The 22,539-nt window shown below is 43.6% G+C and overlaps 1 protein-coding gene across 4 annotated transcripts in view; it reads right to left on the bottom strand.

The window, feature by feature from the left end:
* The window catches only part of SRC (SRC proto-oncogene, non-receptor tyrosine kinase), an 87,616-nt gene that overhangs the window by 11,322 nt on the left and 53,755 nt on the right, over positions 1-22,539 (bottom strand). Inside the window, exons 3-7 of one of the 4 annotated variants that reach the window (XM_053394083.1) lie at positions 21,518-21,763; positions 20,801-20,900; positions 17,964-17,981; positions 6,762-6,860; positions 4,168-4,271 (exon numbers count right to left, since the gene is read on the bottom strand). In XM_053394083.1, the coding sequence (XP_053250058.1) occupies positions 4,168-4,271; positions 6,762-6,860; positions 17,964-17,981; positions 20,801-20,900; positions 21,518-21,755 (559 nt within the window). In that variant the 5' untranslated portion in view covers positions 21,756-21,763. Of the gene's footprint in view, positions 1-4,167; positions 4,272-6,761; positions 6,861-8,081; positions 8,118-17,963; positions 17,982-20,800; positions 20,901-21,517; positions 21,764-22,539 lie in introns of all 4 variants that reach the window. The other 3 variants (XM_053394082.1, XM_053394084.1, XM_053394085.1) reach the window with 3 other exon arrangements.

The following is a 22,539-nucleotide window of genomic DNA, read 5'->3' as shown; positions in this document are numbered from 1 at the left end:
AAGACGGGCACGGGTCAAGAGGACAGGTGGTGGGCTTTCCAGCTTGAAGGAGTCTGTCCACATCGGCTGGGGATATCTGGTCAAAGTGGTCCAATACTGGACCCGAGGACAGTCGAGGGGCCTCCAGTTCCCTTATTGTATCCAAATTGGCAGGGAGGTCATGGCGGAGCAACAGGACCTTCTCCGCAAAAAAGCTCGCAAATGCCTCACAGCTGTGTGTCAAATTGTTATTTAAATTTGGCTGTCCTTCAAGGGACGTTAAAGACCTAATTATACTAAATAATTGCGCCGGGCGAGAGCTAGTGGATGCAATGGAGGCCGAGAAGTAAGACTTCTTAGCGGCCTTCACTGCCATCTCGTAGGTTTTCATAGAAACCCTATAAGATGTTCTTGAGGCTCCGTCACGGGCACCCCGCCATACTCGCTCTAGCCGTCTGAGGTCCCGCTTCATTTTCTGAAGCTCCTCGGTAAACCAGGGAGCCCGGTTTCTGCGGGGTCGCAGAGGGCGCCTAGGTGCAATCTCATCGATGGCTGCTAGGAGCTGGATATTCCAGCCCTCAACAAGCTCAGTCAATGAGTCGCCAGGGGTAGAAAGGTCCCGCAAGGCCTGACGGAATCTATCAGGGTCCATCAGCCTCTGTGGGCGAGCCCAAATTGGCTCGCCACCTAAGCAGGGGGTGGGGGTGGAAAATCAATCCTGGCTTTCAGAGCGTAGTGATCAGACCATGGCACCTTCATCGAAGGAGACATGATCACATCTATACCGGCGCCAAAGATCAAATCCAGCGTGTGGCCTGCTTGATGTGTGGGGCCCGAAACAAACTGGGAGAGCCCTAGTGTCGCCATGGAAGACACCAGGTCCAGAGCCTGTGAGGAGGGAATGGCATCAGCATGGATGTTGAAGTCCCCCAATACCAATAGGTTAGGGAACTCCAAGGCCCAGCCGGCCACCGCCTCCAGCAGGCCTGACAGGGTGACTGCTGGTGCGCTAAGTGGCCGGTACACCAGCCAGACAGCCAAGCTCACCTCGGATCCCCACACTAGGCCAACACATTCAATGCCGGGGATGGATGGCGATGGTAGAGCCCTGAAAGAACAATCTTCCCAGATTAATAATGCCACCCCTCCCCCCCGGCCCACAGTCCGCGACTGGTGGAGGACGGAGAAACCCGGGGGTGCCATCTCTTGTAAGGTAACAGTTTCTAGAAGTACGTTGTCTATCAACATTGACAGCACTCAGCTAGATGGACCTATCATTTGGCTCAATAAAAAGCAGCTTCGCATGTTCCTATGTAGCATATGCATATACCCTGATTCAGCCAGCACGGATGCAATATGGTCCATCTTGTAAAAAATGAGAACAAAGTACAGTATAGGAAAACTAATATATTAAAAACCTTATCTACTCATCATTTCCTTGTGGCGCTTTAGGATGGGGGAAATGTTGAACACACAGGTTTTCAAGGAAGCCTCTCACATGTCTTCATGACATGTCCATGAAAGGGAGCCGGTGCTGCCGTCAGCAGGTTAGTAACTTCATAGCAGAATTCTCATGAAGGGAGGGGGGCAGGATGCAGAGTAGATACCTTTGAAGAACAAAAGCAGCTGGCAAGGCCAGGTCTGTCTAATTATGGCCTCCAGCTGGCTCAGCCTCCACTCTGATCCTGTCAAACTTCAGCAGCTAATTTGTGCAGGGTTAACGTAAAGCTCAGAGACCTTTGCTGCAGCACCTCAAGGGGAGGGAAATAGGTACTGGCAGCAAATCTATAGGGAACTGTGCTTTCTTCCTGTATTGCTAATGCTATGCACCAATTATATGCGGAAACTGCTGTTGCATTAACACCCAAAAGCTGACACAAGTTCTGTGGAAGCTAGGATTATTGGGCAAAGGTTTTCAAAACACAGGACAGCAGCATTTTTGAAACTGGCTTTTTAAAAGAGCTCAGTCCTCAATTTCTTGTGTGTTACCCGCAACACATTGACTGCAATTAATAATGTGAACGAACTATTTAGTACCTGAATGGGATATTAATGTTCTGTAAAGTTTAAGGCCATTAGTAAAGCATAGGATTACAGTATTAACTCTTCCTCTCCTTTGGCTTCTAGTATGCTCCTAACATCTGCTCCAGAGGGTTGGGGGGCCCCTCCAGAGCAGATGGGAACCCCCTCTAGAGGTTGGGGGAGGGGAAAAAGAAACTGGAGCTTCTGTTGTGCAAATGAATTTCCTTAGAGAGTGATCCCTGTTAGAAAGACAAATACCTAGCTAGGTACCAAAGACATCCTGGCCACATTGGCTGCTGCTTTTGTCCTCAATGGAATCACCACCATCCCATTCCTTCTGCTCTGTGGCTAGCCACAGAGTGTCTCGCACATCACACATTATTTGTATGTCAGCTCCCAACTTTAGTTCCAGGCAAAAACATCTACAACATAATAAACCACCAGGTTACAGAGGTTGCATGAGCAAAACTTTCTATGCAGAGATAATTGGCAACAGCACCAGATACCCGGATTCTGAAGTGAGAAAAAGCTGAACTCTGCAACCTGCATGAATTATTAAAAATAAGCATGCTTTTCCTTATTTTGTTTAGGTTTTGATGCTTCTACTAGTCATGAAGAGGAGCTAGGGATCATGCACAGCACCTAGGTCTTCCTCCAACATCTGGAAATCTTATTTAGCCTTTTCTCCAGCTTACACAACTGAAGAGGCACTCCTTGCCCGTTCTCAAATCTATTCTCACATCCACGAGAACTAGAAGTTAGTTTCCTGGGCTGATCGCACACTGGGATTTTGTATATATGGCACCGGAGATAATTTCAGAGAAGAGCAGAGAAATCTTGACTTCAATATACAGAACAGAACAGAATGTGCCTGGAAGACACTCTGTCACTGCTGAAGTAACCACACACTCCTACTATATCTCCAGTGCCTCTCTCCTCACTCTAATATATATGACCTGTTCACAGCAATGATGCTTGATCCCTCCATGTGCTTATGCCCGTCTTGACATGCCAGTCACATAGGACAGAAATGGGCAGGGCAGGGCAAAGGACGTCCACAGCTAAACTCTGCTCGCATGGCTTTTATTTCTGGCACGCGTGTGTTGCTACCACCAACTGGTTCCTACAATGCCACTCACACCCAAGCACAAACTTCATTAAACCGCTCCTATAAACGCAACAACAAACTGCCCCTGGCAGCAAGGATAGGAGGGAACTGCAGAGTTCCTTGTTGCCATTGGTTACCCAGCTATTCCCAGCTCAGTGACCCAGTTTCAGCACCATTCCTTTGTAAAGAGGACAGGCACAGGACCAGAATCTCTGTTTACGTTAGATATTTAAATCCCATCCAGTTCTCCACCAATCAAATCAGAACAGGGCAGGAGTCACAGAGAGTACTGCTTGGTTGATAGAACAGACTATGGATAGCATACAAGGAGAGAGGGTGAGGAGGGGAACATGGACATAGCAATAACACACACTCTTGGGTTAAGATACCTGATATTAAGAGCCTTGGGCCAGAACAAAAAAGGACCAGGAGACTGTACAAGCTCCAGGGCTCTGGAATTGAAAACTCCCAATGCTGTAAACTTCCAATCCATAATTAAAAGTGAGTCCACGCACATTTGTGGCAGCTATAATGTTGAACTGCCAGCGTTAGTCACCAATTATTATTGCTTGTTATTATCATAGTTAAGTATCTCAAGATAAGAGCCCAGCTGGGGCAAGTTCATACTAGCACTCTGAACTTTCCCCAAGTAGTTTCAGCAGCCCAAGGCCATCCATATCCTTGTGTCTGCAGGCCCCTCCTCACCCTCCCTTTGCAGCAGAAATACCTGCACTTGGAAGCAGTCCTTTAGTGCATCTCTGACTGAGTCAAGACGCACACCCAGAATGGCAACTCGCCCAGAAACACACTTTATTGATCACCTGAGGCCACCTAATTATTACACCTGCTAAAGTAAGTCTTTTGGGCTTTACTTCCCAATTTAAATTTAGAAAGAAAGAATGCACTTTGGCTATCAGAATTTTAGGAAGCGGTCTTTTAAGAACATGGAAAACCCAATACTGTCCCGGATGCAAGGAAAGTGAGCTCTGAACACCAGCTTGTTCTCATAGAAACTGCTATTTCGAGAGATGTTAACTTTCTTAATAAATTGCCATTACCTTTTGTTGTCTCACTCTCTCTTGCCAAGAATGTCCCCCGGGGATTCTCTGGATTGAGTAGTAACCGTTCTGACTCTCGGCGGGTTATCTTGCCAAAATACCACCTACAATAGTGGAATACACATGAGCATGGGAGAGATCCCATTTTGCCAAGTTCTTCCAGTCACTGTTAACTTTTTTAAATACTGAAGGATCAATCTTCTTATTAGCGCACAGCTTCTACATGGCAAGTGCCTGGGCCAAGGGTTTTTGACCAACAGGAAGCAACACTACACACTTTTCTTCTGAATGTTCGAACTGAAGTGCTAAGCCCTCATACTTTGGGTCAAGAGCTTGAAAGTAGGGCTCTATAAAATATAATAATAATTATGACCTCCCCAGGAATACCTTGCAACTCTGAAATTAATTAGTAGGTTCAGGACAGACAAAAAAAAAAGAAGTGCAACAAAGCATAACCCATATGTGAAAAATCACTGTCATAAGATGTGATGAAAACCACTGACTCACTTGGCTTTAAAAAACGGATTTTAGACAAATTCATGGAGTATAAAGGCTACAATTCCTATTTCCAATGTTCGAGTATGAATGCCATTGCTTATGTTACCAAAATAGCACTGCCCACAAACAAACAGAGGTATTGGTAGGCTTGGGGGAAGGTTTGTAGAAGCAACGTATCATTGGGGTGGGGGGAGAAACTAAATGGGGGAACCCAAAAATGTGCAAATAAGGATTAAGTACAGTCAATATAAAATGCTGACTGACTGTTGGGGGAAAACTGGAAAACGCAGGTTGTGGGAGAATAAGTTTGCAGTTTTCTGGAGGAAGGCACTGCATAGGAACACTCCACACACTGCTTGTGGGTTTCCCAGAGGCATCTGACTAGCCTCTTCCAAAAAAAATACTAAAATAGATGGACATTTGTTCTGATCCAGCAGAGCTCTTTTTACGTTCTTACATAAATCACTTATCCTAGGATAAAAGACGACATTCTGAAATGCACTAAATTTTGCCAAGGGCTGATAGTTTCTTAACTCCTTAAAGCCTGATAAATATGTGAACGCCAAGGCTGAAGGAAGCTAATGTGTTTTCATGCCAGGAAAATATTGTCCTGATCCATGGTCTTGTGAGAGGCATCTATGGGCCAGACCAGGCCCCAGAAGTGTTGAATACTCATTCTACAGTGTTTCTCTAAGAAGGGCCTGATCATTTGCAGCTCCTTTTGTACACATTATTTCTTACACAGGGGTGATATCAGTGTGGGGGAAAGCATTTTGTATGAAGGAGTTTTCATTTACAGACTTTTATTCCATCTACAGATATTAAGTTAGATCACTGGAAAGTCGGGCGTTCGTCACCACAGTTTTCTAGATTCTCCTTGCCACAAAAGCTGCAATGTGAAAAACAAAACCTGTTCCAAGCAGACACTTCACCAAAATGTCATCTGAGGATTGGAGAAACAGGCCACAAAGTCGGGAGGTGTTTCAAAATCCTGTGAAATTTTCCTGGACGGTGTGCAAAAATGTTGAAGATTCTGAACCCATTCTAAGAAGCACACCAATGTCATGATAGCACTCATACATAAATGCTTGTTCCACTCTAATGATCAAATGGTAACCTCCATGTATGAATGAGTCTTTGTAGCTAACATCCCATAGAGCAAGCTCATATTTTTTTTACGGTCATAAACATTTCTGTCAAATGCTAAACTGCCCAGAAGTTCAAAAATTTAGTACCTACTAGTAAGGTGGAAAGATCCAGTAGTGAACTATCCAAAAGTTACTTAGTTAGAAAGCAAACTTCAGTAATAAATAAACTAGATAGCTTCAGTAGGTACATGCAGGACATTAGGAACTGTACATCATAAACAGAACTGGATGGTATGAAAGGTTCACTGAGGGCAGGGCTAGGGGACCTGTCACCCTCTAGAGGTGGTTGGACTCTAGCTCCCATTATCCTCAGCCAGCATGGTCAATGGTGAGGGATGGTGGGAGTTGTAGTCAAACAACATCTTGAAGGCCAGAAGTTCCCCAAGCCAGGTGTAGGGAGTGAGAAACACATAGTAAACTGTTCACGAATGGTTAGGTCTCTCTCTGAGAGATGCATTTGATTTATACAATCATTGACATTATTTTTTTCAGATATTGTGGTATTCACTAGTGTGTTTTTTCCCACAGAAAAAACCAGTGTTTTTCAAAAATGGCGCTGAACATCTAATAGGAAGGCAAGACTAATCATATCTTAAAAGCCAGCAAGTTGCTATAGGCCCAATTAGCCATACACATCACTCAATTACTCCACTCTTGACCACTGAAGTTGGCTTAAAGCTGTATGAGTGAACTGATTCAACCTCAGAGCATTGTGTCCAAAGTGATACGAGAATTCTAGATACAGTGTTCAGTCTGAGACCACTCTTCCACACAGCAACTAAAGGATAAATACATGTGTGAACTATCCTACTGACACAAAGTCAGGAATTATCTGGGGAAATGAGGGGTGCCCCTGACCGTGATGGCTAGAAGGCTGGGGTTAGAAGCTAGAAGGCTTGGCAGAAGCATTGCACTGTTTATCAAAACTATCTAAAATATTTCAATTACTCTTCAGCCTGGATGGAGTCTGAGGGTGCAACATAGTTACTGGGGATGTAGCCTTTCTGGCCAGTTGTGAGCGAGTGAGCCAGCCACCAGTCTCCTTCCCTGCAAAACACAAAACAAAGGAATATATCAGTGAAGACAAAATAGGTCAAATTACCTTCCCAACTCACTGGCATCCCCAGACTCCCCTGCTGATTCCAATCCAGCTCTTCTTGACCCCACTGCTTAGACTAGGGCTAGTCAAACTGTATACTTGTGGCCTACTCTATGTTTGCTTGTGGGTCAGAATTCTGCAACCCCTTCGTGGATGGTGAAACTCAACAAAGTAGTTGGTGGTAACCTACAGTTGTGTGTGTGTGTGTGTGTACATGAAGGTACTTCCTGAACAATCTTGTCCCTCCCCTCGAAGCTGATCAGTAGGTAATCCCTTTGCTTTTCCAGAAGGTATAAGAGAAAGCAACATTACATGTACAGAAAATACATACAGTTTATGAAATGTTGTTATTATTTATGTTATTCATGTAAGGCATTTATATCCCACCTTTCTGAATAAAAATTCTGCCAAGGTGGCTTAAGCATACATTGATTCAAATTTGGTAGGGCTGCTGGGAGCCAAATCTGATTTGCACTAGAGATGCTTGAGGAATTCAGCCTTTGTGAATTCCTGCACAAATAACTTGGGGTCAATCTGCAGGTTGGAATTTTGCTATTCGTTGTATTTTGCACTTCTCCAAAAGTTGCAACACTGTTCTTGGACATGTAAATGTCTCAAAATACACTTTTAAATATCTATATTCTTTCAAAATACATTTACATATGTATTAAAATGCATACTTAAATAAATATTGAGAGGATTTAAAAAAAAAATAAAAAATAAAAATCAGATTAATGTGGAAATGAATCAGAATGGAATTACAGGTGAAACCATGCAAAAAGGGACACAGACCAAAATAGACAGAAGTGCCCATCCCTAAGCTTGCAGAAAATGGATTGGCCATCCTGGCTTAGACAAAAAGAAGAGGATGTTGATTAAATAAAAACCTATTCACCCAACAAAAACAGTTTTGCATGATTTATGTGATATATTCCAATCAAACAATGCAGGATTTCTTTGCAGCGAGCTCTTCAACCCATGACTGGAGTGCCGGTAATGAGGATAACTCAAGCAAATAAGGTGGTCTCCATAGCAACTGAACTGTGTCATTATCTGAGATTCCACAGCTGGCACCTTATTAGTTTGGTTAAATGACAAATAACACAAGATCCTTTTAAATAAGGAATTTCCTTACTTAAAAAGGCATGTCAAGTACCCATTGAAAATACCTTTGGAGCCATTTGAATCTGAACCAAATCTGGCTGCTGTATGAAGCATTGGAAGTCCAAGAAAGCAGGGTTGGGAATGGGGAGGAAATAGGCACACAAAAACAAAACAAAACAAAAAAAGAAAAATTGTGATAATAAAAAGGGAACACACAGCTCAAAAGCAAAAGTTTTTTTAAAAAACGCACAAGAGCATAAAAGCAATACTAGGAACATAACATTAGAGTACATACATGCAGCCCAGGGGTGGTGGTGGGAGAGAATAAGAAATGAAGGAGAAACTATATCCTAGAAAAGGACACAAACATGCTGCATCTGAAGTCGGTAGACAAAATGCTACTTGGTTGGATAAGCTAAACTATGCAGAATAGGTAAGGCAATGTAGCCTGGGGATTATGCAATCTTCTGAGTTGCACAGAACTCCTCCATTAAGCAGAAATGTAAAGGCAAAGAAATGTGAAACACACATTTAACAAACTTAGCTTTAGTCGCTCTCAATAGCTTTAGTCATGGGCATAGCCAAGGGGAGGGTGATGGGGGGGGGAGGCAGCTGCTCCCCAATCAAATAAATAAATAAAAATACTTAACTAACTAACCAATTGTGTTGCAGATAGCTTGGTTCTGCCCCCCCCCAACATTGATTCTGCTTCCCCCTTCCCACCCAACATAAATCCTGGCTATGCCCATGAGTTTAGCACAGGCAAAATGGGCCACTCTCTTAACAGTTTGGAGATCAGAAGCCAGTTGTGATCTCCTGCGCTCCCCTCACCACAGGCAAACTGCACCCCTCCTACCTAAAATATCAACACCAACATTAACTAACATTAAGGTATGTGCTGGCAAGAAAGGGTGGAATCAATGCACAATTCTACAGCCTGCTCCAATTTTTTAAACCATGGTTGTAAGATTGGGGCCATTATGTCTATTAACCAACTGCTTATTGGAGAAGGATGTAGAAGAGATCAGAACTGAGTAAAACAAGCTGTAAGGAAAAGTACCAGTATCTTACTTTGCAATTCTACTTGCAGCCTAGGATTCGCTGGGACACATGTTCATACCATGCTGGGTTTTATCCAACTACATTATACTTGCAGTAAGCAAGTATAGAAATCAATGGACCTAAGTAAGTCATATCTGTTCTGAGCAATGGCTACAACCCAGTGACTTCAGAAGCAGCGAGCTCAGGCTCTTACAGAAATTGTAGCTAGCAAGACTTGATTGAGAGGATGTTCAAAGCCACACTCCATCACTCTACCAAATTATGTAAAGCTGCTGTCTCTCCTAGAAGAAACTAAGTCATGCCAAACTGCAGAAGTGTTGAATTCTGAATGGTTTGTTGTGGATTTAGGAAAGCAGAATAAGTGCAATACCCACACAGGAATTTAATACACCAAATATGTTCTGGGCCAGTAGTGTCAGGTAAGAAATCTGAGTATCTGCATCCCACACAGGACATAGCACTGTAAATGCAATATATCCTGGGGCAAAGCAGGTCAGAGGGTGAAGAATGCAGGCAGGACTACTCCCCCCCCATCCCAATCCCCAGGCCTGCATTCTTCTTTTCTGTGCTAAAATGACTAAGCCCCAAAGCACTCGTGGAATGTCCAGGTGGCTTGGAATGTCTTTATCTTGCAGAATCACACAGAGACTGCCACTGGCAAGGAGGCAGCGGGTGGGAAATAGTTGGTCTAACTCTCCAAAATGCCTGGGAACGGGGGGGGGGGGGGACTGTACTCTCCAGTCAAGTGCCAACCTAATGTTTCTTCCTCCATGGGTTTCTAGATTTTACTGACTCCCCTGTCACGGAGTTACCGTATTTTTCGCTCTATAAGACACACCAGACCATAAGGCGCACCTAGTTTTTGGAGGAGGAAAACAAGAAAAAAAATATTCTGAATCCCAGAAGCCAGAACAGCAAGAGGGATCGCTGCGCAGTGAAAGCAGCGATCCCTCTTGCTGTTCTGGCTTCTGGGATAGCTGCGCAGCCTGCATTCGCTCCATAAGACGCATACACATTTCCCCTTACTTTTTAGGAGGGAAAAAGTGAGTCTTATAGAGCAAAAAAATACGGTAACTTTCTAAACAAAAGGAAAAATCTTCCCCACGTCCTGGGAAGGTATAGGAAGGATTATATATAACCTCGAAAACAAGACACATTATGCATCGCCATCAAAAGACAATCAAATGCTGTTTCTCACATTCTCTCACAGGCTTTTAAGAAGCATGAAGGAAGCTCCCCAAAGTGAGCAACGTCTGAAACTTGGACACATCATATGACACTGAGTCGGACCACTGACCTATCTAGCAGCCAGCAACTGGCAGCAGCTTTCTCAAGGTCTAGTGGACAACTCCAGAAAAATTAGTTTGGGGGAGCCAAGTGGTGGCAAAGACAATTTTTATGCTAGCTGTTTTATCACACTTTAATGGCCATCTGCAGTTCACTCCAGGTTATTTGTATCTGCAACATGATATGCAACTGGCATGAGTTTGCCTGGCATCATCCATACTCAGGGGCACATGGAATTGTACTGGTGCAGGATCCTTGACACAGTGCTAATGTTTACCTAGTTGAATAGGAACAAATTTCTAGATTCCAGTGTCTGTGTCTGCAGGGACGGTCAACCAGAAACTCAGGCAGATTGGAAATTATAAAGGAACCTATTCCCCCCCCCACACACCTATATATTGGATTAATGCAATTGAAAATCAGACTGGTGAAATCATGGCACCAGCCTGGCCAACACAGCTACCATGAGGAAATGGGACAACAATACCCATTGCAACATGCACAGGTGACATCACCACTTCATTATCATAGGGGGAGGATGTGTGAAATAGTTCCTGTCCTCTGCAAAAACATAAAATTGCCCCATCACAGAAAACAAAATTGGTTCACATGATGACGCCAACCTTAAGCAATAAGGCAGCAGGTGACAGATTAAAGTGTAGCAAATAGTTTAGCGTTTATTATCTCTGTATGGGCGCTTGGATACCCCACAAGGGGAAAAGGGCAGATTTTTGTTTTCAACACTATAAAACACTGTTTGTGTTTTATATATGGGGCTATCATTTGGTTTTTCTGCCTCTGGCACTAAAAGCCATCTTTTTCATGCAAACACCCTGCCCCGCCCACATGTGCAAATGAGTTGGTAAAGCCAGATGTGCATGCCGCAGAGAACTGCAAGGATCAATCCACATCAATGCTGTTTTAAATGATTCCCTGCAGAATCATGTACCACAGAGTGGTGTACACAGAAGTAACCAACAAGGGGAGATATTTAAAATGCTGCCTACACAGTGGGTGCCCACCAACTTAATGTCTCAGTTCAGCAGGTTGTTTGATGGGAGATTCACAGTACTACGGATAGAAGTACAGTATGTAATCTGTGTATCAGGAAGATACCTCACCATGGAGAAGTTATATAAAACGATGTATTCAAGGTTACATCAACGCCCAAATGTTTGTTTGGGTTGGTAAATCCTGCATACGATAAACCTACGTTGGGAGCATGGGTTGATAGCAGGCTTTTAGACGGAGGGGTCTTCTAAACCTCAGGCATGTTCCATCAGCACACCTGACACCTGCAGTCCCAACATGAACTGAGCAGAAGCTAATCCCTGGTGCAGATTTATACTAAATGGGGGAAGTGACAACATTCCCCCCCCCCTAAAAAATAAATAAATTATCAGAAACCAAGGACACATTCTAGCCAGGCAGAAACACTCAATGATCATGCACAGTAGGAATGGTGAAAGATGGCCTGGGCAAAGCTGGTGTGGCCGATGAGGGTTTGTGTCCTGGGGAGGCTCAGACAGATAAGCCTGGGGATTGCATTTTGGCCTTAAGGTTCCCTATCTCTCTGCTACCTGAAGGGTTGGAGGGGGAAACTCCTTATTCCTAATTATTAAATATTTTCTCACAATAGATTACCTAGCTATTGCCCAGAATGCAGACCATTATGTAAATGGGGGGGGGAGCCTTATGTTGATATTGCTTATGTAACTTGTCCAAATTTTATTTGCTGTTAACAAACTGATTTATTAATAGTGACCATGCTTCAGTTACTGTTTTCGGCCTTATAGTGCCAGCACACTGAAACTGGATCCATTCCTATGGGAAGGAATACTTGGTTTGGAATGACAGGCAAAATAAGACAGTGTGCCAGCCCGTTAAAAAGGGCTCCAAGATATCCCCCCCCCCCACACACATGGCTGTTACCCAAGAGAATTATTGTAATTGGGGCAGAAGTGGGAAGAATGCCAGAGAACAGTAGGAATGTTATTCACTCGAGAAAGAGGCTGCAAAAGGCAGTCTGAATATTAGAAATGAGTGGTGCTCCCTTTCTCTCCTTCTGTGATATTTTGCTGTCCCTGTTTAATTTGCTGCGACCACAAGGGAAAACTGAGCTTTTCGTTCTTAACCCCTGCAATTTCTTCCAAGGCAGTCCTGAGAGAGACCTTCTGAAGATTATAAACTTTTCAGAACAACCTTCCAGACAAGTGAATAACTAAGCAGAGACACAAATTGTGAAGGATAAATCTTCCTGGTTTGGAGCCTGGCAAGACTTGGGTTCAAAGCTCTGTTCAGCTCCTATGAAAACCGGGTGGCTCTCAACAAGCTGGTCTCTCTCTCTTCCTCTCAGCTTAACCTACCTTTACAATACAAGAGGCTGCCTCAACCCCTGTCTTCGCAGCTTGGGAATCCTTACTTGGGATCGATTTTACTGTACACCACTTAAATAAATGGTTTGAAGTGGCCAAAGCATACAGAGTTGTTGGGAGGATAAAAGGGGTAAGATAAAAATAGGAAGATATGCCACATTGCCCTGAGCTGACTGGAGGAAGAGTAAATAAGTGTGGAAGGAGTGGGGGGTTTACAAGGCTACAAAGCAAACCCTTTCAGTGCAAAAACTCTCTCCTCATCACTGGCGACTCCACCTTGGATTCCTCAACACTCCCAAGGGCAGAGCTTTCTCTGAGTGGTGCCTTTCCTAAAGAATGCTCTGCCAACTGAAGTTTGCCAGGTTCAGTCTATTTATTGTTCCTGGAGGCTAGTAACATGATAGCACTGTACATGAAGGGCTATCACAAAGAAGAGAGCAGAGGCTTGTTCTCTGTTGCTTCAGAGGGCAGGAGTAGATCCAGTGGGCTTAAGTTAGAGAGGGGTAGAATTTGACTGAAAAGTAAAGGGAAAGGAAGAGCAGTTTGGCAAGGGTACTAATTACCCAAGGGGTCGGTGGGCTCTCCCACGCTGGAGGTGTTCAGGCAGAGCCTGTCAACTGTCTGCTGAAGGTGCTCTAAGGTAGCCTTCGCCAAGCTAGGGTCCTCCAGATGTTTTTGGCTACAACTTCCATCAGCCCCAGCCAGGACTCATGGGCAAAGGGCACAAAGTTGGCTAATACTGCTCTGTCCACCCCTGCATAAAGGAGGGGGTTGACTTGATGGCTTATGAGACTGCCCTGCAGTTCTTGAAGGGAAGGTGGCTTCTGCAAGCAGTGCAACTCTTAAGCAGATTCTCCCCTCACCACCACCTCCCCCCAAAAGTACAGTAACAGCAAATAGGGTGAAGTGTAAAGAATGTGCATTTAGACCCATTCTATCCCTGAAGTGTCCCAGTTAAAAATACAAACATTGGATGTATGGCCATAACCTAGGGTTGCCATATTTCAAAAAGTGAAAATCCGGGTTTCCCCAGACATTCCTCAGAAAATTTCTCTTGGATGCAATTTTCAACAGTCGAATCCCATCTATGTCTGGGAAATTCGAGACGTATGGCAGCTCTACCATAACCCCCACAACTAGGTTTATAGAGCCACGCAGGCTAATGAAGTCCAAACACAGTGAGTTCTGGGCATGTTTGGGGCTACTCATGAATACAAACATTCCTAGGTGCATAGCAGAATATCAGGTGTGTGGAACTAATATCTGGCTGGCCTTGGCAGAGGGACAATGTATTATACTAGATCTGCAGGCTAAAGTCATCCGAGGTATGCCTGGCTAGCTGTTAATATGGCACTATTTTCACATAGTGCACAGGCAGAAAGCATCTAAAGGCTCCTATGCAGTGATGCAAGAGCTACCACTTCTAAAATAACAGGTACTCCTCACCCAGGCTCTGTTTCTTAAACTGTGTAAAACAGAAGGAAGATAGTGAGGTACAAATGAGGAAGAGGAAGCTGCAAAAGGAAAAATCCAAGTAGAAGGAAAGCCCCAAGTTCCCCATCCTGAATAATGTCACAGGGAAGTACAGCTTGAGCAAGCACATGCCAGGAAAATCCATTGTAAGTAGGGAGATCATGCTATCTTCTCATCTTTGGGTGTCGGAATACTAATAACCACTCCCAATCTGGTGACTGCTTAGAGAGGTTCAGAAGTTCCCCAGGGTATATGTGCTTCCCCATCCACTTCAGAGGAAGGACATGCCAGCTCCTATGAGAGGGCTACAGATAGACCTCTCCATTGGAATGAATGGGGAAACCCAGAGTCAACTTCTGTCTGGGCCAATTTAACCCACTCACTGCAAATCCATTGCTTGGGAAACCTCAATGAATTTTAAAACAGAATGTTTATTAAGATAAAACTTTTTTCCAGAGCCAAGCTGCTAGGTCAAGGCACTGCATGAGGCTGCTTTCTTTCGAAAGACATAAGCAACAAATTAGAACGATTAGAACTTCTGAATCTATCTTGTATGGTACTAAGCGATTATCTATGTTCATCTATCTTTCAAGTAAACTATCCACTTCTACTAAAGGCATTCAAAAATGGCTTCTTCTCCTCTGCATACCTCTGACTCAGGTGGGGCGGGCAACTACAGCCACAGCTATGGAATTATATGGCTGGGTCAGCACAACCTGCCAAATGCAGTGTGTATCTCTCAGAAACTTCCTCCCCTCGCAACATGTTGCTAGGCAGAAGGCCAGGCACCTTAGCTATTCAAAAGATTGCAGTTCATTACTGCTACAGTATCTCTGTGAGAAACACGCTCTTATCCTAAACTCCAACAGTGAAGCGATATTGGATATTGTGAAATACATAGCTTGAGACTCATTTCTCCTCTACATGCTTCAGTACAAAGCCTTTTAAAAAACCACCTCATCTTCCTATGAGGGCCATTCTGTTCTCTGCATTATTTATACCAGAGGCAGTTGTGAAGCTGCCAGCGTTCACAATATTGTATTTAGTTCATTTGAAGCGAAAGAATGCACACTTGCTTTGTACCTGGAAAGTATGCCAAATAGCCAAAGACCAGAGCTTTCAGTATTCAAAAATGTCTATTTTTGTTTCTGCTGTTTAAAAAATAAGGAAAATATTTACGTTATAAATACTTACCTGCAGAATTCAAGTTTGGATATCAGCAATACTTACGTTTTTTATAGTGAGAAGTTCAAGGAAGCAAACCTGTTCAAGGATAGTTCTACAACAATGGGCAGGCAAGCGGTTGCCATTTTGGCAGAGCTGGCCAAGACATCATGATAATTTGGCCATACCAAGTGGCACTCCTCTTTTTAACACAGTTCACAGTCCACCCAGATGCTATCCAGTGGAAGACTCATTTTTGTGATAGGGAGAGTTAGGCAACAGCACTAATGTGCTTTCGTGCAACTCCTTTTGGCAGGTCTTGGTGGACAGATCCGTCTCTCTCACTCTGCCAGCCTAAATGGTGCTTTAAAAGCTGCCATCTGGAAGTTCTATTCTTGCAATCTGAATGAAACGACTGATGCCCCACATGCACAAGCTGAACCACTTCTGACCACTGTGCCAAAACAGTAGGAGTGGCTTTAAGCCACCATAACATGGAGAACATCTATTGGGATACTTCCATTCATAAGCTGCAGGAGTTCATTGAATCACCATACTGTCTATACTGTCTGATGTATCCCTGAAATGTAGAGGCTAGTGGTGGTTGCTCGGTGGTAACAAGAAGACATTTTCTAAAACTCTGCACACACTCAAACAATTTTTGCTACTTCATATGTTCAAGGCCTAAGCCCTTGACAATGAAAATAAGTTCCAACACTCTGACCTGGTCCAAATAAAAGTCCTCAGGTCAGGGCTCCAAATAAGAAGAATATCATGCAGAGCTCCATTTCCTTTGCACTATCACAGGATTGTTTTAAAAGCCACAAATAGATTATTAAAACATTAATATTGAAAGAGATATATATATATAAAGAAAACTACTTGTCTTAGAACTTAAGAAATGTTGTAGAGGAAAACAAGGGAGAAGTCAGAACCACTTGACTTGTGCAGAGCATATATTTTGGCCGGGCCAAACAGCAAGGTCTCAGGAAAAGCAACTGTTTAATTTCTAGGTCTTAAGGTTCAACAGGTATATAATGCTTGCTGGCTACCCCTGCATGGGTAAATGTGTTTAGACCAAATATAAAATCCTTCTGCTGCAGCATTTTCTCACCTTCTGTCATGAACTTCAAGAATGCACATTGCATTCAGAGGCTAGTAACATGAAGTTGGGTCAGTGAAAAGAATCTCAACAGCAGATGTGCAGAACAGAAAGAGGAATTCACCCTTTGTCACCTTCATTTCCCCATGAGATAGAGAGAGAAAAAAAAACTTGCAGACTTATCTGCCTATATCCCATTACAGTTGATTTAAACAGACTAGGTATGTGTAGGATTATAGCCCTAGGTAAGTAAGTAATGAATGGGAGAAGAGATAAATGAAATCATATAAGAGCTGGAATAATAAGCTTAAATGAATGGTGCTTTCACACTCATAATCTTTGCTGGATACAGCCAGTTCAGTTGACAACACAGGCAGTTCCTTCCCTGTAACACCACAATTCAACCAATAGTCCATAGTGCACCATTATTTTTCTCAAAGTCATCTGAATCTGAGTTATTTGGACATCTAGGGGGCCACAGGAGTCCCACTCCTGTTCCAATTCCTCCATGGTTTATTGTACATTCAACTGGAGTGACATCTACTCGTCTCCTTCCCAAGTTGCATTTGTCCCTCACAGGAAGAATGTCTACCCACATGGTTACAAGCAGAACAATAAGAAGTCTGGGATATACCTACATGATTTTAATGTTCTTCAGAGGAGGCAGAGCCAGCTTTATATACTCAGTTCTTATTAAAGCATATGCAAACTTTACTCAAGTAAGGCATATGGTACTACTAGTGGGTCCCATTTCCCCCTATGAATGGAAAATTGCTGATGGTCTGGTAGAACCACTTAACTGTTTGGTTTGCCTGTTGAAGCAATTGTCATCTGCTGTGCAACATGCCGTATGATTTTTAATTGTCTTTTTACTGCTTCTTTTATTTCTTATATTGTATTTTATCGTATTTATTCCAAAGTAAAATGCAATATAATAAAAGAGGCAGTCAAAACACAATCAAAAATCAAAATCAATATGTAATGTGGACATGTAACAAACCCCCTGAATGGAGCTCATGAACTGCTGGTAGTGCACAGACCGCAGTCTGGAAACCCCTGAGCTACTGGACAACTCATACAAAGGTACTTAATAATGCGCCTGTTTATGTTGCCCAGAACTCTGATTTTTCTCCTGTTAGAAGGTTGATCACCATGACTAAGAATTTATCCAACTCAGACACCTCCGCTCCCCACATTCCAGTTGGAAACAAAAAATAATAACGCATACATAACACTCCAAAATCTAAAATTCAGTTGAAACAACACTTCTAGAATATATCATCTGCTTGGTTACAAAAGTAAAAATGCTCAAAACCAATGTTAAAACTCCTGAGAAGAACCATAAGGACTTTAAACTTAATGCATAACATTGCTCTCCCTCCCAGCCCCAAAGTGCAACCCACCCAATCCTTTCCCCCATAGTTTAGACATCAAAGATCAGGTTAGCTTTTATAGCTTATGCCAATCAAATAGAAGATACACACCTGACATCCACCTTTCTCCTAAATGAAAGCATGAGGAGCAGGATATAAGAGAGAAAGAGACAGGGCTTAGATTAAAAGAAATGCAGTTTTGAGATGCTTTTCAAAATGGGAAAGATGCATACACAAGTGCTAATAGCCATAATAATGTGGTGTTCAAAATGTATTCCTAGGAACTCTGGTGTTCCTAAAAAGCTTATCAGTGGTTACCCAGTAAGAACATATATTGAGGTAGAAAACTATCCAGTGCGCTGCATAAACTAACCACCTCAAGTTTCTCTGAATACACAGAGGTTTCTTGGTGCACAAATGGAGATGGGAATCAATGTAGAACATTTCCAGCTGCCACCTTTCCCAGTGATTCTGTGATAGTAACAGGACAACGAACAGCTTCCAGTCCTCAAGACGGGTTTTTCCACTGAATGTGAAACAGTGAACTTGCAACATTCCATTCGCCAAGCCACAAACATTTCAAGTTATGATTTGAAGAGTGCAGGAACTCAATTCTGCTCACTCTAGAAGACTCCAGTCATCTCTTTAATTGAGGGGATAACTACAGGTGTCAAAATGACTTGTAGCTTTAGGTTGGCTAGGACTTGCTGATCAGAAGGTTGGCGGTTCGAATCCCCATGATGGGGTGAACCCCCGTTGTTCGGTCCCTGCTCCTGCCAACCTAGCAGTTCGAAAGCATGTCAAAGTGCAAGTAGATAAATAGGTCCCGCTCCAGCGGGAAGGTAAACGGCGTTTCCGTGTGCTGCTCTGGTTCGCCAGAAGCGGCTTAGTCATGCTGGCCACATGACCCGGAAGCTGTACGCTGGCTCCCTCAGCCAATAAAGCGAGATGAGCTCTGCAACCCCAGAGTCGGTCACGACTGGACTTACTGTCAGGGGTCCCTTTACCTTTACTCCTCTCCATATGAAAACTGCTGCATTGGAACAACCCAAAAGGTCCAGACCTATGTCTCTTAATGGGTTCCACAGGAAAGTTCACAAGTAGTTTATGATGATGAACCATCTCCCACATACTGTTTGTCCCCAGCATCTTGCACCAAGCCACCCATTGCCTGCTACAGGAAAGGGCAGCAGTTTAAATAAACATACCTTTAAAAGGAATAAAATAAAATGAACTAATCACAACCTTTTCTAAAGGTCTCCCATTGTTCTGGGAAACTTTAAGGCAGGAGTGGGAGGACTCCAGAAGGCCAGAGAAGCCCAGACAGCCCATAGGGCAGAAGCAATATTTAGACAGCAGAGCAATGAGTGGAAAATGTGTTTGCTGAAAGGAAGCAGGGGGAGGGCCCAACATCTGCTATGAAGAGGCCACTTCCATCTGCCCAGTCATATGGCAATAATATCACTAATTGTTTACAATGTGCTTTTAATGTGCTAAGTGCTCTATTGTCTTCATCCCGTTTCCCTCCACAATGATCCTACGATGTAGGACAATACTATCTCTCACCACCTAGAACAGAATGCAACAATTTACTCTCTTCTTTCATTAGACTGCTAAATGCTCCCAGGAAATATCCCCCCCCCCGCCCCCCGGCTGGGTAAAAATATCTCATTGCCATGTTTGCCAAGTATCCTATGAGCTGAATCTGGACCGCTGAAAAGTTACACTTCACAATATCCCAACTGCATAAATGACCCATCGCAGCAAGATGTAGGTGCATACACACATATGAGAATCACTCCGGAAGCCATCCCATAGATGCTCCCTCTCCTCCTTCCATGCCGCAGAAGGATGTTGCAGTCCACAGCAAAAATGCCATAGGAGTTACATGAGGAAATCAAGCAGACGTTTTACATTTGAAATCACAGTGGGATCTTAGCTGAGAATTCCGGTGCAGCCATTGTACCAACCTTGGAAGTTGGGACTTGTGACTTCCTGCTACAACCCCAAACAGGCTTTGCTGTTGACCGATTGGACCTCCATGGCTTCCCTCTTATCTCTATCTTTCGGTAGAAACTCAAGCACAAGCTTATTCCACATGCTTAACATGCTGATCAAAGCACAAGGCTTGACCCATTTGGCGCGTGTGCCTTAGTGTGGTACACATTGTTTCCTCCTGCCTTGTTTGATGATGTTGAATAAGTGGGTCAAGGCCTAATTACACGTTACAGGGGACATGTGGCTGCCACCTCCCCTCCCCCGCTCCCCTAGCCTCCCTAGTATTATTTAGTTAAATAAGGCACGCGACCACATTAGGCACAGCATTCTCCCCACTCCCACAAGCAGCAGCCAAAGAAGCGGAGTTTATGTATGGAAAGAAAGAATGGAGGAGGAAATGTGGAGAGTGGGCAGCCACGTAATGCCCTGAAACACATAGTTTTGCTCTCAGTCCGGTGAGGACTGCTATATGGAGAGTCCTTTCTGGAGGCTGAACCCTAAAGTCATTCTGGGGCAGCACTGAAAGCAAGAAAGAAAAGGAGGGTGCAAGTTTTCATTTACAGTGACTGTATGACAGCCAGTGATTCCCTGCATGTACTGGGGAATCGAGCTGGAAGCTTATTTGAAGGGCAGAAGAGGAAATCAATATAAACCTAGGATCAGCACGGGATGCAACTTGGAACATCAGACGGTAGGACATCAAAACATGGATTTTGTCCCCCAAATGGTACCCCCTGCTCTCTAAGCCCAGGCATTTAAACTGACCCAACTTATCCTATTAACATCTAACAGAAAGAGCTGGAAACAAGAAAGCAAGAAAGGAGAAGGAAGAATTTGTCCTTTCTTATTTCCCAGCATGGGCATAGATGCTGTGCAGCACAACGGAATAATATGTTTACTACAAAATTAAATGCACCCCTTAGCTCAGCACCTGGGCAAAAGGTACTCACGTGTTGTTGAGGATTTGGAGGCGTTCCCCTTTCTTGAAAGAAAGGTCTGATTCTGTTCGTGATTCATAGTCATAGAGGGCCACAAAGGTGGTGACTCCACCTGCAACAAGACAAGAAGAAGAGTTTGGATTTGATATCCTGCTTTATCACTACCCGAAGGAGTCTCAAAGCGGCTAACATTCTCCTTTCCCTTCCTCCCCCACAACAAACACTCTGTGAGGTGAGTGAGGCTGAGAGACTTCAAAGAAGTGTGACTGGCCCCAGGTCACCCAGCAGCTGCATGTGGAGGAGCGGAGACGCGAACCCGGTTCCCCAGATAACGAGACTACCGCTCTTAACCACTACACCACACTGGCTCTCAACTGGCTGAACACCATTGCATATCAAATTTAGTCAGGGCTCTTGTTGTAAGAGCAACGTGTGTTGGGGAAATTAATATGTTGAAGCCCCTTATGAGTACTTTTTACACCACATACAATTACATGTAAGTAGGAAGAGCAGCACTGAGGTCAACGGCCCCATCATGGTATATGAAAGTCTTAAAAAGATCTCGGTGCAAAGAGTTGTGCATGTGATGGGACTGAAGACCCTGCGTTTCTAGACACACATCTACTTTGGGGAGCAGAGCCTTCTTGACACAACTCCAAAAGCATGTTCATTATACGCGCTATAAAAAAAGTCTGGAAAAGTTCTACTCATGGTAGGAATCATACTGACCAGCCAGAGGCCCGCAGCGCTGAGGAGAGGTAACCATATCAGATGTATTTGAGCCACCAAAGAGTTTTGGTTCTGTGGTAGTTGTTCCAAATACACGACTGGGAGTCCGATGAGTATCTGACACTGTGGTTTTGCTGGGTGTCTGGGAGGCAGAGCAACCACCATGGATATTTTCTGTGGATTCCAGACTGCGCCTCCGTTGACTGGGGTCTTTGGGTTTGCTCTTACTGCTCCCCATGATTCAAGCTACAGGAGAAAAGGACAGCAAACATGAAGCTACGGCCTGCTCTGAATGAGCAACTTCTTGGATTCAGGAGGACACAAAACATTCTCTCGCTTTGTAGGGTTGCAAGATCAAAAACTGAACCATTAAGATTAGGCAGCTGCATTTGGAGAGGTGCACTCTGCTCTGTCAACACTGTTTCAGAACAATTAGATCTCACAACTGGCATGAAAAGATTTTCTTTGGTTGCAAATCCCACCTCTGGCACTACCCACAATGCTTTTTCTTTTTTAAAAATGTTCGTTAACTCACTCCATTCTAAATTTGTTGGAAGATCATTGGGGTGGAAGTTAAAAATTTTGTGGAATAAATAAGAATCCTTGGAAACAGATTGTGGAGGGGTAGACATGTTAGTCAGATGCAGCAGTAACTATAGGGTCCTCCTGTTACACCTTAGTCATCACCATTGTCATCACCATATTTGTATACTGACTTTCCATAGTTAAAACCATGATCAAGGCGGCTTACAAGATGAAAAGATCTACATAATTGCAAACATGACAAAAGTAGTAATAAACAATAAATAAAACACACCAAAAAGTGCACAACCAATGGCAGATGAAGCTGATGGACTATATGGAACTGGCGGAAATGACTGGCAGAATCCGAGACCAGGGAGAAGAGTCGGTAGAAGAAGATTGGAAGAAATTAAAAGATTATCTACAGAAATACTGTAAAATTAAGGAATGTTAGAAGGATGTTGGAATGAAGTTATGTGGTTTTAGCAGTAATGTTACAA

The sequence above is a fragment of the Podarcis raffonei genome, chromosome 6 (assembly GCF_027172205.1).
Source record: "Podarcis raffonei isolate rPodRaf1 chromosome 6, rPodRaf1.pri, whole genome shotgun sequence".
Lineage (NCBI taxonomy): Eukaryota > Metazoa > Chordata > Lepidosauria > Squamata > Lacertidae > Podarcis > Podarcis raffonei.
The sequence above is the reverse complement of the archived record's forward strand: the minus strand, read 5'-3'. Positions and strand labels throughout refer to the sequence as shown.